General features: G+C 38.0%; 1 protein-coding gene across 2 annotated transcripts in view; it reads left to right on the top strand.

Annotated features, from left to right (window-relative positions):
* The window catches only part of FNDC3B (fibronectin type III domain containing 3B), a 408674-nt gene extending 393381 nt beyond the window's left edge, over positions 1-15293 (top strand). For both annotated transcript variants that reach the window (XM_032783667.2, XM_032783668.2), the window contains exon 26: positions 11790-15293. In XM_032783667.2, coding sequence (XP_032639558.1) covers positions 11790-12101 — 312 coding nt within the window. In that variant the 3' untranslated portion in view covers positions 12102-15293. The remainder of the gene's footprint in view (positions 1-11789) is intronic.
* The last annotated feature ends 587 nt before the right edge of the window (positions 15294-15880 follow it).

Raw genomic sequence — 15880 nt, 5'->3', positions numbered from 1 at the left:
TTGGTTTGCTCAAAATTATTGAGCAGCCGACTCTTTTGAATAGCTGCTGGGTGTTCAGCACTTTTGAAAATCAGACCACTAATTTAGGTGCCTAATAATGAGCTTTGGAGCCTATCTTTAGGCACCTAGTTTCTGTAATCTATGATAATTTAGATATAGATTTAAAATATATTTCTCTAATAGTTGGGTTTGAGTTCTGTTAGTAAAATAAATAGACTTGATTTAAATATATGTTGAAGAAGGAGATGACATTCTCACATACTCTTGTCTAACCATAACTGTAATTTAACGAAGCATCTCATTGAGTTTCTGCATTTGTCAGTTCAGTTTGTAAACACAAGTATGTGTCTTACCATTTACAGTGGTGTCTTGCCTTATGAGATTTGTCACAAGATTTTAGGTCTGGCTTATCCATCATACCACAGGCCATGTTTTCATTGGGAAATAGTAATGCACGTTTATAGAATTGGGGGTGATATACCTAGTAACTTATTTTCCCTGATTTGTTTGCTACCAAAGCAAAGTTTGCTACATCTGAGCCTCTCAGATTAAAGGGATAATGATGTTTTGTTGTAATATTCTTATTTGTAACCCTACAATATATTTTGAGAGAGAGAAAATACATGGTTATAGATTCATCAGCCTGTGTAATAGGACCTGTTACTTCCTTTGAGAGACTATCACTTTGATTTTTTAAAACTGCACTGAAGACATACATACTAGACAGAACAGTCCTGCACTGGTGAGTGAATGGTTGAGAGAACCCAATTGATTTTACCAATCTCTAATTTCTGTTGTTACATCTAGGTTTCATATTTATTTAGATAAAAATGTAAATATCTAATTTGTATTCAGGGTACATTTAATTTACATAAAATTCTAATTAATAAAAATGCATTTTTCTTCATTTCAAATAGCAAGTGAATAAACGTAAGTATCAGAGGGGTAGCCATGTTAGTCTGGATCTGTAAAAGCAGCAAAGAATCCTGTGGCACCTTATAGACTAACAGATGTTTTGGAGCATGAGTGTTCATACTCGGTGGGGATTTCGTTCTTAATACCTCCCTTGCCCTTTTTCATTACCGATATCTGCCTAGACTGTAGAAGACTCCGTACCCACTCTGCAGGCGGCGTCCCTCGAAGAGAAAGAGAGCAGGGAAAGAAGTAGCGGCGACGAAGCAAACACAGGGGGCAGTTATATATGGCAAGCATGCTGGAGATAATGAGGTTAGTTGCAACTCAGGGAGGCTGGGCCCTGTGTCTACGGCAGTTTGAGATGCTGAAAACCAGAGGAGAGAGAACTGGTTCTGTAGTTGCGCAAGCCATTCACAGTCTTTGTTAATCCTGAGCTTATGTGTCAAATTTGCCAGGATAACTGAAGACTCAGCACGTTTTTGCATATTGCATTCCTAAATCTATTGTGTCCATTGTACCTCCTAGCAATAGACAAAACTCTGTAGGGAGAGCACTTCAACTTCCCTGGCCACACTATAGCAGACCTTAAGGTGGCCATCCTGCAGCAGAAAAACTTCAGGACCAGACTTCAAAGAGAAACTGCTGAGCTTCAGTTCATCTGCAAATTTGACACCATCACCTCAGGATTAAAAAAAGACTGTGAACAGCTTGCCAATTACAAAACCAGTTTCTCCTTCCTTGGTTTTCACACCTCAACTGCTAGGACAGGGCCTCAGCCTCCCTGATTGAACTAACCTCATTATCTCTAGCTTGCTTGCATGTATATACCTGCCCCTGGAAATTTCCACTACATGTATCCGACGAAGTGGGTATTCACCCACGAAAGCTCATGCTCCAAAATGTCTGTTAGTCTATAAGGTGCCACAAGATTCTTTGCTGCTTGAATAAACTTAATTGACCCTGGTTTACTTTGCACATCAACAGAAAATGTAATGGCACAATATTCGCTATAGTCTTACAGTCAATACAACTTACTCCGTGTGTTTTCTTTCTTCCCTTAGCTTTGTGTAATGAGACAGAAAAATAATTTATTTTTATTAGACATTTTTACAGTGTGACTTGCCACCTGACTATTCTCAGTTATCTGTGAAATGGTTTGTTAGAAGACAAGGTTCTCTATAAAATTGTTAAGACTATCTCTGCAGTGGAGTCACTGTGACTGATTAAGAGACTGAATAAAATAATAATAATCCTAAACCTAGTTTCATAAAGTCTTTCAGTTTATTTAGAAGAAATTAAGTCTTTCTTACAGGAATGTTTTCTATATAAGGATTCTAAGACAGATTCTCCTTTTCTGAGCACCATACCAAGTGAGTTTGTGCTAATTAAATATACTTGTCATAATTATGGGGGAGTAGCAACAACTCCAATGTTAAGGTTGCCTTTAGAATTTCCATTATAAAAAATTCTTTTCAAGAACCAAGGTACTATCTGATCAAGGTACTATTTTGTAGCCTCAGGAAACTCTGTTCAGATCTGACCATTGCCATTTCTCATTAATAGTTTGCAAGCTATAGCTTGATTTTGGCAGCATGCTAAAACCCCTCAACATTCTGTACTGTTGCATGTGCACTGCCCTGGTATCTCACATTAACATTTCTCGCAGGCTCAGAGATTCTACAGATAACTCTTTAATCCACTATACTACCTTCATCCATTTTGTGAGCACCATCCATCGTGCACTAAATGAGGCAGGGGTCATGTAGGAAAAGATAGTGTGTATAATGCATATGAATAAAAGGGCCAAATTAAGGTTAAATGGCCACTCTTAATAGTGGTATTTACTAGCTTCTGGATGCTTGATTTTGCAATGTTAATAAGATTCTCTGTGCATGGTGTATGTGTTGTGTATACGTTATCTGCCTATATAGGATTTTAACACTAAAATACTCTTGACTGGCTTAGTGTTCCCAATGGGAGTCTTTCCTGTTTTTCTATGTTCTCATACCATGCCATCATTATGGCATCTGAAAGACTGTCTTTAAAGTAGCCAGAACCAGAATCTAAATATTAAGTGCAGTGTGTGTGTATCTTTTATAGATACATAAAAGCCTATATAGAACTATTTGAAGTGAATTTGGTGTTTGATTAAAAAGTGAACATTTTAAAAGTACCAAATTGTTTTTTGTCTCTCTTCTAAAGAAAGAGTTTAAGCATAAAAAGTGTTGATGAGAGTTTGGGAAGACTGACAGGTCTGTGCTGCTCCACCACTCACTCTGTATTATTTTAATAAGAATAGAAAATACACAGTATATTCTCTCAAAGGCACCTTTGTGTGCTACCACCTAAATTAAATTATCCTGCCTAAAGCTCTCTTGTCAGTGCAGTCGAAAGTCTTTTATATAAATGGTATCTTAGTTAATTAAATATTCTGTAAATAAAAGGAAAATATTTAAATTGTTACAAGTGGCATAGCTAATAAATTGCAGGCAAATGTTGTTGTTCTAATCAGAATCATTTGCGATCGACATATTCATTACACTCCCCTTCATTTCCAGTGCACTGATATGGGTAAATGTTCACTACAAGTATAAAACATGGAATGCACAAGAAACTGGACTCAGGAGTAGTTCAGCTGTGCAGGAAGATAAAGTGGAGAGCCTGCACTACTTCTTCACAGGGTTTGCCTCATGCATAGAGATTACTCCCTGGGGCAAATCTATGTATGAAAAACCCCCAAAACCTCCAAGCATCTTCAAAAATCTGGAAGCATTCCCAACAGGAGATGGATGTGAAGATGCCATCTGGAGTGATTCAGTCCCTCTGCTGGTGGAAATAGGAAAGCTAAGGAGAGAACCTAAGTAGCTAATGTGATGCCTTAGCCTGCTTTCCAATCACCAGGATAGCATTCTGTATCTCTCTTTTCCTCGCAGAGGACCAGAGTAATTAAATATTACCAAGAAAGAAAAAAAAAAAGACCTATACACAAAAGAAAATAACTTGATGAGCAGCATAAAATATTTTTTTCTTATTTTAATACATGACTTAATAGGTCCTTCAAAACTGTTCATTTCAGTGGAAGATTCCACAGTAAAGGCATTACACTGGCTTGGAAGGAGACATTAAAGTATTGGAAATAATTGGGTATCATTCTCATTATCTCTCTGTCAGTGTAAAGTGGCTTTAGTAATAATGAGAATCACTCCTAGGATTCACAATAAGCCTCATTCTCACTAAGGCCACGTTGTGCTTCTCGTACACTTATATCAGGTGCATTTCAATTTGGCAACATTAGTGCCCAATACTTAACAACCTGTTCCTTCATAGGACAACAGGGGGACTCGTTTTAATATATGACTAGGATTGAACTTTCCTGGTAGGGGCTATAAAGGTAGAAAAACAGTTGCCCACAAAACCCTTTGAGTTCAGTCTGATTGCTGCTGATCAGTAGTATCAAATGTCATGGAAGGTCCAGCAGGATATGTGTGATGTACATAGATTGTAAGTTTCATGGGGCAGGGACTTTTTGTTCCATGTTTGTACAACACCTAGCACAGTGGGGTCCTGCACCATGACTAGGGCTTCTAGGTGCTACTGTAATACAAATAACTTGCTGTGGTGCTAGCTTCAGAGAGGGGTCCAGCAGAAAAGCTCAGCACATTTGTGTTATGTTCCCAAGCTTCCAAACAGCAACTTCTGCTTCTATTCTATATAGTGGCGGATTAACTCCTAGGCCGACAGGACCTGTGCCCAGTGGCCCCATAAAAATGGGCGCCCCAACCCTGCTGGTCGGCAGGAGCACCGGAGTCCCAGCACCCAACCCTAACTGCAGCCCCAGGCATATAGGTGTAGTTTGGGAAGGTACAGGGAGGGCATTTCCCTCCCAAACAAAGGTGAGGCTGGGGATGAGGGGTGTTATGAACCACTCCCCCCTATTTCTGCAAAAAAAAAACAACCCATGTTTCAGCTAGTGGGGAGCAGACTGAGCAGTGTTTCCCCTGCCTTCTGGGTCCTAGTGCCCACTTTTTTCCTCTACAGCTGTGGGCGGGGGAGGGCAGGCAGGGCAAGGGGTCGGTGAGGAGAAAGGGAGAGGACGGGGAAGAGAAAGGAATATGGGAATGGGCAGGGGGAAGCAGGAGCACAGCATGTGGCATTCCCTGGGCAGCTGCAGCCCCAGCAGGGAGGCAACTGCAGCAGCACCAGAGCAGTCCTGTCCCTACCACCACCGGCAGCACAGGTACCACTGTGGGCTGGGGGAGAGAACCAGTGGGCAAGGGGGCAGAATGGGGCTCATGGTGTGTGGAACGGGGCGGGGGAAGGAGCAGAATGGGTGGGGCCATGGGCGGGGCCACAGGCATAAAGGGTGGAATGGGAGTAGGACTGCAGTTTGAAATGGTGGGGGGCTCCCCACTTGCTTCAGGCCAGGGCCCCAAACAACCTTAATCCACCTCTGGTTCTATATAAAATAAACTTCAATTCAGTGATCCATTTAGCCTGTTCCAGAGAGAGATGCTCCAGCGCAGAGAACTGTCAAACAAAATGATTTCTTCTCTGCTTAAAGCAGTGAGTCTCAAACTGGGGTTGGGACCCCGAAGTGGGTTGTGACCCTGTTTTAATGGGGTCGCCAGCGCTGGCGTTAGACTTGCTGGGGCTGAGGTCCAAAGCTGAAGCCCGAGCCCTACCACCTAGGGCTGAAGCCATCAGGCTTCAGCCCTGGTGGCAGGTCTTAGGTTACAGCCTTTGGGCTTTATTCAGCTTTGTCCCTCCAGCCCAGGGCAGCGGGGCTCAGATTTCAGTCCCTCTTCCTGGGGTCGTGTAGTAATTTTTGTTGTCAAAAGGGGTCATGAAATTTGAAGAACCCCTGATTTAGAGCAGTGAAACCCTGTATTGACCCTGCCCGGTCCTGGGACTGTAATGAAGATAAACTTTCATTGACATCAGTGGGATATTTGTCTGTGTAATGATTCAAGGGTTGCTGCTGCAGCCAGGTGTGAATGAAGCAGCTGCTGCAGCCATGTGTGAATGGTGTACACAATAATAATTGCCTACCCATTGCTGAGAGAGGATACAAAGCAGGATGCTTTGATAGGCAGCTCATGTATAGCTAGAATCAACACAGGATCCAGAAGATGCTACAGTGATGAGGACCATATGAGTACCTACTCAGATTTTTATTTTTATTATTTATTAATTATTATTAAATATGTATATTGTGGTGGTGCCTGGGATCCTGAAGATTGGGGTTTCATTGTGCTAGGTGCTGTACAACCACATATGAAGGGTCTACAGTCAGTCTTAGGTACTTATGAGGCCCCCATAACTGTAGTGCTTCACAATGTATGATATATTTATCCTCACAACACCCCCAGTGAGGTAGAGGAGTGCTAGTATCCCCATTTTACAGATAGGGAATGGAAGCACAAAGAGTGAATTGTGTGAGGTCGCACAGGAAGTGTGTGGCAGAGCAAGGAACTGAACCTCAGTTAGGGGGCTTCCTTCCTCTCTTAGAAGAGTATGAGAGAGAGAGAAATATTAACCAAAACATTTCTTAAATTGATTTTAGTGTGGTTTTTATTTTCCTTTTTCCCACATGCTTTAAGATGTTGATCGTTAAGCTGATAAACTTGCTCATTAGCATTTGCATTATACACCACAATTTATCATTGCTGGTTCCGTTAGATTTTAACTAAACTTCTTTAACAAGCTGCCTATTTCCTTTTCTTGTTCAAAGACCAAAGCTGCCATTTCCCCTGTTATTGTCCTTACTGGGCCAGATCCTCAGCGGATGCCAATCAGCATAGCTTCATTGACCTCACCTTGAAATCATTGGTGCCATGCCATTTACATGAGCTGAGGACTGACCTGCTGTGTCTAATGAAAGAGAGTTGTAGCTATTTGTCTTCATCACTCTTGGTCAGCGCTGAGTTTCAAACTCTTTTAATCCTTTTTTAAAATCACTCTTGCCTCACTTCTGAGTCTCTGGGCTGATTCTAAAAAGTGTCATCGTTTAGTCTGCTTAATTGAACTTTCTTGGTCATCTATATTTATTATCCCGTAATGAAGATCTAAATCTTTCTATAGCTGTGATTTAACTGTATTTAGCTTCCCAGTTACCTTAGGATGTAACGTCCTTACAGGAAAACAGGTAACATCATCAATTTACCCAACTAACTTTTTGAACAATATGAGGATTGTTTATATATCCCCGCCCTAACATTATCTATATGTAAGTTTCCTATTTAAGTAGATTTCCTTATTTGGGTTTTTCTAGGTTTTCATTTTGTTGTAGGAGTGCTGGTTGTGACAGAAAGAGAGTTAATTTATGGCAAGGGTGGCTAGAGACCTGAGAGGGGCCTTGTTTATGTTTTTTAAAATGGAAATAAATAAGTAAAATGGCAGTCCTGATGGCATACGTTGTTCAAAGAGGTTTAGTAAGTATCAGTATATTAAAGATTGTGAGGTGCTCAGATACTACGTTAAGGGGGACAAGGGATGTAAGTATCTAAGATCGATAAGTGGATAGATACATTCTAAGGGTGGGATTTCCTAAGCAAGTTAACCTCCTTCAACTACTCATTTAAGCTATGTTTCCTCTTCAGTTTTCTATTTCTTTGTCTGACAGCTTGTATGTTGTGTGTAGGTTGAAGCACTAACTACTCGAATCATATGGCATGGAGAGGTAAGCAGGCAGTTACTTCTGCCCACCTGCCATTAGTAACAGGATGGTTATCTGACCATATGGTAGCAATGACTAGTTAATATAAGAAGAGAGACACCTAAAAAGAGTGACATGCACTTGCATATAGAAATTTCAGTCAGGTTATTTCTGCAGACAGTTACATTTGCACATGCTGGCACCTTCTGTTACATAGCCAGGGCTGCCCAGGGGGGGAGGGGGGCAAGTGGGGTAATATGCCCCGGGCCCCACAGGGGCCCCCACAAGAATACAGTATTCTATAGCAGGGGTTGGCAACCTTTCAGAAGTGGTGTGCCAAGTCTTCATTTATTCACTCTCATTTAAGGTTTCACGTGTCAGTAATACATTTTAATGTTTTTAGAAGGTCTCTTTCTATAAGTCTATAATATATAACTAAACTGTTGTTGTATGTAAGTAAATAAGGTTTTTAAAATGTTTAAGAAGCTTCATTTAAAATTAAATTAAAATGAAGAGCCCCCCCAGACTAGTGGCCAGGACCCGGGCAGCGTGAGTGCCACTGAAAATCAGCTTGCGTGCCACCTTCGGCACGTGTGCCATAGGTTGCCTACCCCTGTTCTATAGTATTGCAACTTTTTTTTATGGTAGGGGCCCCAAAATTGCTTTGCCCCAGGCCCCCTGAATCCTCTGGGCAGCTCTGTGCGTAGCACATTGACCCTAATGGCTAAGTTCTTTTTTGGGCATGGGAAGACAGGGAAAGATCACCAATATAACAAGAGAAGACAGATGTGGTGAATCATAGAGATTTATGGTAAGAAAATATGTTATATAGTGCTAGAATTTAAGACAGTTTTACATGTGTTAAGGATTATATTCTGCTTATTGCTTTGATGCCAAACTCTCCATGAATGTTGAACACATGAAATAGGGGGAGAATATGAGTCTTAGTTTACATGTTTTATTTACCTTTTGGAGCCAAGTAGTATTGCTCTTCAAAATGAACCTCATCAATAGTGTATATGGAAAGACTGTAGCAGGCTTGGAGACAGTAAATATCCATAGCACATCTTGACTTAGGCTTTCACAAGTAATGAAATTCTGATTTCTTGGCTGAGGTGTAAAATGCATGGGAGAACATGATTGGTCCATTATTGAGGTCTTGAATGTCTATTTCAATTTAAGCTTTGTACAGGCACCCAGCTTTACAGAAAAGAAGACACAGAGTTATCTGTGTGTTCAATTGCTATTCATTTGAGCTATTCCTTTTATTTGCATATGCAATGTTGTATTTCGTTTTCTAGATCTACATATAAGACGTTTTCTGTCAGCTCAGTTTTAATTTCTCTTTTGTTTCCCATTTATAAACCAGAACTCTCCCATTCAAGTGAATGGAGCCTCTCTCAGTCTTCCATTCCTGCTGTGATTAAACAGCAAAATGCAAGACAAGCTCTTCAACCTCTGAAGAGATGGAGGCAGTCTAGTTTTTGCACAGGAGATTTTCGTGGCATGCAACACATTGTTTTGCATTTCAGTGTTCGGTAAAATACCAACCTTAAGAATCCTTTGCTACATAAATTGTTGTAAATGGTTATGTGTTTGCAGGATTAATAATAACTCCATTTCACTTTTTCCACTTAAATCTCAACATCCACTCCCAGTTATTTATTCAGATTTGTATTTTCTCCCACTTACTCTGATTCAGACTCACTGATTCATAAATTCTTTAAATGTTATTACCACTAATAGGTTAAGTTTTGGATACATTAAACATTGGATAAAATGCAACCAAGAGGAACTTTACATAAGAATGGCCATACTGTGTAAGACCAATGATCCATCTAGCCCAGCATCTATCTTCCTACAGTGGCTAGTGCCAGATGCTTCAGAAGGAATGAACAAAACAGCCACCCCATGTTGTCCAGTCCCAGCTTCTGGCAGTGGGAGGTTTAGGGACACCTGGAGCATGGGGTTGCGTCCCTGGAGCATCTTGGTTAATGGCTATTGATGGACCTATCCTCTGTGAACATATTTAATTCTTTTTTGAACCCAGTTATGCTTTTGGTATTTGCAGCAACCCCTGGTAATGAGTTCCATAGGTTGACTGTATGTTGTGTGAAAAAATACTTCCATATATTTGTTTTAACCCTGCTGCCTATTAATTTCATTGGGTGACCTCTGGTCTTGTATTATGTGAAGGGATAAGTAACACTTTTTCGCCACACCATTCATATCATTCTATCACATCTCCCCTTAGTCGTGTCTTTTCTAAGATGACCAGTCCAAATCTTTTTTAATCTCTCCTCATATAGAAGCTGTTCCATACCTTAATCATTTTTGTTGCCCTTATCTGTACTCTTTCCAGTTCTAATATATTTTTTTTGAGATGGGGCAACCAGAACTGCACACAGTCATCAAGGCACCATGGATTTATTTAGTAGCATTATGATATTTTCTGTCTTTATTATCTATCCCTTTCCTACTGGTTCCTAACATTCTGTGAGCTTTTTTGACTGCCGCTGCACACCGAGCAGATGTTTGCAAAGAACTCTTCACAATGACTCCAAGGTCTCTTTCCTGAGTGGTAACACCTAATTTAGAACATCATTTTATATGTATAGTTGGGATTATATTTTCCAGTGTGCATTACTTTGCACTTATCAACATTGAATTTCATCTGCCATTTTGTTGCTGAGGAAACCAGTTTTTGTGAGAAACTCTTATCAATCAGCGTTGGATTTAACTATTTTGAGTAATCTACCTCATTGTTCATCCCCTTTTCCAGAACATTAATGAATATGTTGATCAGCCGAGGTCCTGGTACCTGCTAGTTATCTCTTTCCATTGTGAAAACTGATCATTATTCCTACCCTTTGTTTACTATCTTTTAACGTATTACTGATCCATGAGAGGACCTTCCATCTTATCCCATGACTGCTTACTTTTGCTTAAAAGCCTTTCATGTGGGGTCTTTCTGACCTTCCAAGTATAATATGTCAACCGGATCACCCTTGTCGACATGCTTTGTATACTTTGTTTTCCCACTCTCAGGATGTCATATATATTTCAAGAAACAGTTTATCTCTGGCCCTTTGCTTCTCTTTTTGGAGATCGTCAGATTTTATTTCTGACCATGACTCATACCGTAGGTAAGCTTGGAAAAGTGATTTCACCTGTCATCCATAAAAAACAATGTATTTTGCTCACGTATGCTAGTGTTTGGTAACTATCATTAAAAAGGAAATGAATCTCTCTGTTGAAAAGTAACTGTTAGCTTTGAACAATCCATAAACTCCCAACACTTTGTGTATGCTGTTCTAATAAACATCTTATCCTTAATACATATATATAAAAAGGCTAAGGCCATTTATGGACTACTGCTACTACTGTAAAATTGTAAAATTGTAGGCCATAGCTCGTAAGGGAAATATGAAGAAAGCAATTGAAAAATAAGTTACATCAAAACAAAACTTGTAACTAGTTTCAGATTATTCTAAAATTGCCTTCCAATAACATGATTTTGCAGGTTTTCTCCATTTGTTGGCCAAATATTGCCCTCAGACCTGTGAGTGGAATGCATCATATGGCAGAATTTGGCCCCAAATTTGTATTTATATTGTTGTGCTGATAAAGCATAACTTTAATGTTGTTTATATTATTTATTGAACCACCAAAATGTTCAGAAAGTTTTGCCTCCTGAGATGGACTAATTGCTTGAAGTCTTTCCTGCCTTAGTTTTTGTCTTTCTCTGTGTGTTCACTATATGTTCACAAGTACTGAATATGGAGAATTGCCATATTTGAGCATCTATTATACAATCCTCTCTGCTCCACATTCTGGCTTCTTTGACTGCTTGTGACATACTAAGATCTTTCCCTAAAATTAGTTTGTCTGTTTCCTGCAAAGACTCAGATTTAATAGTTTGCTTTAAAGGTCTGATGCCAAATCCTTGCAGAACCAAAACTCTCCAGAACTTCATTGGAACTTGTAGCTATGTATATAATGCGGGATGAGGCAGTTGGTTTCATAAAATGCCTATATCACTATTTAAGATTATGAAGTAGTAAATTGAGTATTTAAAATCTAAATCTCTCACAAATGATGTTTTGTCAAGGATAGCATAATGCTATTTATGAATGTTCTTGCTAAGAAAAAAAAATCTTTGGCACATGAATGTCCATTGATTTTTAAATTTGATTGTGAATTTTAATTTGTTTTGCAGGTATACAAGGGAGATGAGACAACATTCCAAATCTCAGGCCTTCAGACCAACACAGACTACCGATTCCGTGTCTGCGTATGTCGCCGATGCTTGGATACCTCACAGGAACTTAGTGGACCTTTCAGCCCCTCTGTTGCCTTTATGCTCCAACGAAGGGAGATCATGCTTACAGGGGAATTGGGACGCATAGATGATCCTAAGATAAAGAGCATGATGCCTACTGATGAACAATTTGCAGCCCTCATTGTTATTGGCTTTGCAACTTTGTCAATTTTATTTGCCTTTATATTACAATACTTCTTTATGAAGTAGAGAATCCAGTGAAAGTTTGAGGTATAAATTTAACTAATGCTACGCATTATAATCCACACATTTATTCAGATATTCCTTGAAATCTTTTTGTTCTGCCATACATTTTATAGACTTCTCTTATTTTTACAGTTCTAGCTAGGAAAAAGATAAATCCGTGTTTTGGTGCACCTTTTTGAAATTCAAAACTAGGAGGAGGTCAAACTGGAGAAATAAGCAACCCAGATACCAAAAGCAAGATTTTTTTCCTTCAGAGTTCCGGAATTGCAATCAATTTGCCTTTATGGTTTTTTTTGTTTGGTTGGTTTGATTTTGATTTTTTTCCCCTACTGAAGTCCTTATAGTCTTTCATATATGTTACAATTTAGTAAATTATAATCCTCAGTCACTTATTTTGTCTCTTCTATATCTGTAAACATTAATCACAAGTGTGTATAGTAATAAGTCTAGAATGCAGTGCTAGTCAACAGTACCAGTCCTTCACAGACCAGTATTACCAATGTTACCTATGATTTATTCACTACAATACATTTGTCCCAGTTTTTTTCAAGATAAAATGTACACTCAATTATTTTAACTGCTTAGTGCATTTAAATCAAAACAATGTACTGCCATGTAAAACTTTTTTAATTATCTGTTATTTCTATGGTTACAACACTATGAACTGCCTGTATAAGAAATCAGATAATCAAACTGCATATAAATTATGCAGCATTATAGATTTTTTTTTAAGCATTTTGATTCGTAGCAGTAACTTTAAGTAAGAGGGAATTGTGCAATAGTTAGTTATTCCCATGTTCAGCTGTTGGAAAGCTGCTTTAACTTTTGTTTGTTGTTGTGTGTGTATATATAACTACTTTTAATCAATAGATTTATTATATTATATTTTGTTCAGCCTGATTTATAAGATTAGAGCTGGTGACAGTTTACTGCCTCTACTGATTATGTAAGATTTACACTCAATGTAAACAACTTTACAGTCAATCAGTCACTTTTGGAGGACGATCCATTTTATAGACCTGTCTTGGGGGTATCAAAAATGAGGTCAGTTAATTTAAGTACCTTAAATTGGTGCCTACATTATTCTTATCTCAGAGTCAATCAAAATATTTGATACATTGCAAAAGCCAGAGTAGTTATCCGAATGTATCATTTCTCTTCTTACAGCGGTGGCCCACACATACATGTGTCAATCCATCAGAATACTAGATTTTTAACTCCCGAATCATTGGGTTATTTATATTGATGTCAACAACGTGTGAGTACCTCAGGGACAGTAATGAGCTGGAGGTGCAAATCAATTCCAAAAGGGTGCAACAGATACACAATGTATATCCCTTCCTCTTCTTTTTGTATATTTTTGCTACTTGGTTTTGCTTTTGTCGTAGCTGTTTTGTGCTCTCTCTACATTGTCTAAGATGCAGTGTCCTATATTAGCATAATATTCCCTTAACCAAAGTAATGGGGAAGCCAACATTATTTGTGGTTTAGATTTATTTATACAATATACTGCATCCAGTACTTTAAATGCCCATTACAGTGCAATCTTTTATTTATTGTAAAAAAATAAAATAAAATAAAGAAGTGTACTTATGTACTAATTTTTTTCCCCCTTGTAGCATGTTACGTTTTGTCTGTTTTATACTGTTGTACTTTAGGTCAACTTTTTACCTGGCAGCATTCCTAGTATTATTAACCTTCTTACATTTTCATGTGTTTTTAAAGATGGGAGCATCTAGTGCATTAAATGCCAAAAACCAAAAAGGTTATCAGTGATTGAAACGTTTACATGTATCCAAAACACATAATCATCTCTTGAAAGAAAGTGCTAAGATTAATGAATTATTCCATGTGCCTCTCTAGATGTAGCAAATATTACAAATGTTCTGTATTTTGTTATTGACTATAATTAGTTTAATTTAGCCTTGCAAACAGATGGCATTGAGCTAAATATAAGTTTTTGTTTTTGCCAAAGTCATGGCTTGTCAAATTTATTTAGATTTTATTTAAATTTATTTGTGATATGAAACTTTGTGATCTCGCATCTATTCTGTGAGGAAAACATACACAGCTGTCTTCAATGGAGGGGAAGATATATTTTTTAAAATAGTGAAAAGTCATCTGTAGTTTGAAAACCCACAGATTTAAATAGATTCCCTTTTTGAATTTTTGGAATACTGTTTTTGCAGTGCTGCTACAAAATCTAAGCCTGGTGTGTTTTTTAAAAAAATACTGTAATAAAGAAAACTTGCTTTAGATGATATGTTCTCTTCTGCAAGTTTGAAAGTATGGAGTAGTTTTAAAAGCAGTGAGCAAAGGTGTAGAGAACAGAAATCTGTAACACTTTAAGTATTCCGAATTCATTTGGTATCCATTATAATCACACTAATCAAAGAGCCCAATCCAACTCCTATTGAAGTTAATGGGGAAAGTCTTCTATGCAAGTTGGATCAGGCCCATATTAAGTTAATTTGACATCAGTATTTACTTAGTATATACTGCCATTATAATTCATTATAATCGTAGTAATACCATGATAATCCATTTCAATGTAACCATAAAGTGTTACAGATTTTAAACCATTCCCATTTCTACTTCCATTATCAATGATTACAACAATTTACTGATGCTTTGTAGTTCTCTGTACATCTTTATATCCTTTCCCTGGCCCAATAAATATCAGTCATGTGAACCAAACCCAAAAAACCCGGTGCGCTCCAATAAATTGTAAAAATAAATTTAAAAAAGGAAAAAATAAATATTTAAAATATATGAAAAATTGAAAGAAACATTTTCATATTATCTGCCTTCTTCTTTATGAACTTGAAATGTTGTAATTTTCTAATCCTGTTTTGTTGGCTACAGTAGTTCAGTATTCCATGTCACAACTGAAAAGTGCCCTAACTGAATGTGTATGAACATTATCCTTGCACAATTCTTTAAATTGAAAAAAATAAATATGTTTTTACCTCACTACGGGAACATACATTCCAAGCTTTTCAACTTTAAGAGAAAAATAATCATGTTTTCTTGTATTGTAAATTTTAGACTATTTCATATGCATTGTATTAAAACTGCCATATCTATTTTAATGTATAGATTTTGCAGATACTACGCTATGTATGTAAGACTTAACTGTATCTGTAGTGTATATGTAATATATTTATGCCCAATAAATGTTTTAATTCTTTCTGATATTAACAGTGGTTATTTTTAACTGACTACTTTGTCCTTTACATCCTTATAGGTATTAGTCTGTATCCTGCCAGTGGAGTTACAGCAGCCTAAAACTGGAGAAATAGCTGTGAATCAAGCCCAGTATATTGCTAAGTTGGAATCTTAAAGATTTTTAAAAGGGTTCATGTTTCCTTTTCCTGTTCAGGGTGATTATCTGCCTGTCTTTGTCATTATATTGGGACCATCTTTTCAGACTATAAAGAGAATGCTTTGTAAGTGCTTGTTGAAGTCCATTCATTTTCTATAGCTTTCTTAATGGATGCTTTAGTCCCACAAGGTCACTAAATACTGCCTTGAAAATTAAGCTCACTAACGTAGGGATGAGAAAGCTGGCCAAACTCCTGGTGTTTGGTGGTGGTTGTTTTTTTAACCAAAGTTCCATCCCCTTTTCTATCCCAGATACTGCTCTTCCCCACAGAAGAGTTGCACTTTCCTGAATGAGCAGTCTACTGGGACATTACCCTATCTACTGAAAATGGTCTGGTCACAGGAGAAAATAATCACTGACTGCTGTAGCCTCTTGTGTGGCTGGGTAAATAGAAGAG

The sequence above is a fragment of the Chelonoidis abingdonii genome, chromosome 8 (assembly GCF_003597395.2).
Source record: "Chelonoidis abingdonii isolate Lonesome George chromosome 8, CheloAbing_2.0, whole genome shotgun sequence".
NCBI classification, from domain to species: domain Eukaryota; kingdom Metazoa; phylum Chordata; order Testudines; family Testudinidae; genus Chelonoidis; species Chelonoidis abingdonii.
The sequence above is the reverse complement of the archived record's forward strand: the minus strand, read 5'-3'. Positions and strand labels throughout refer to the sequence as shown.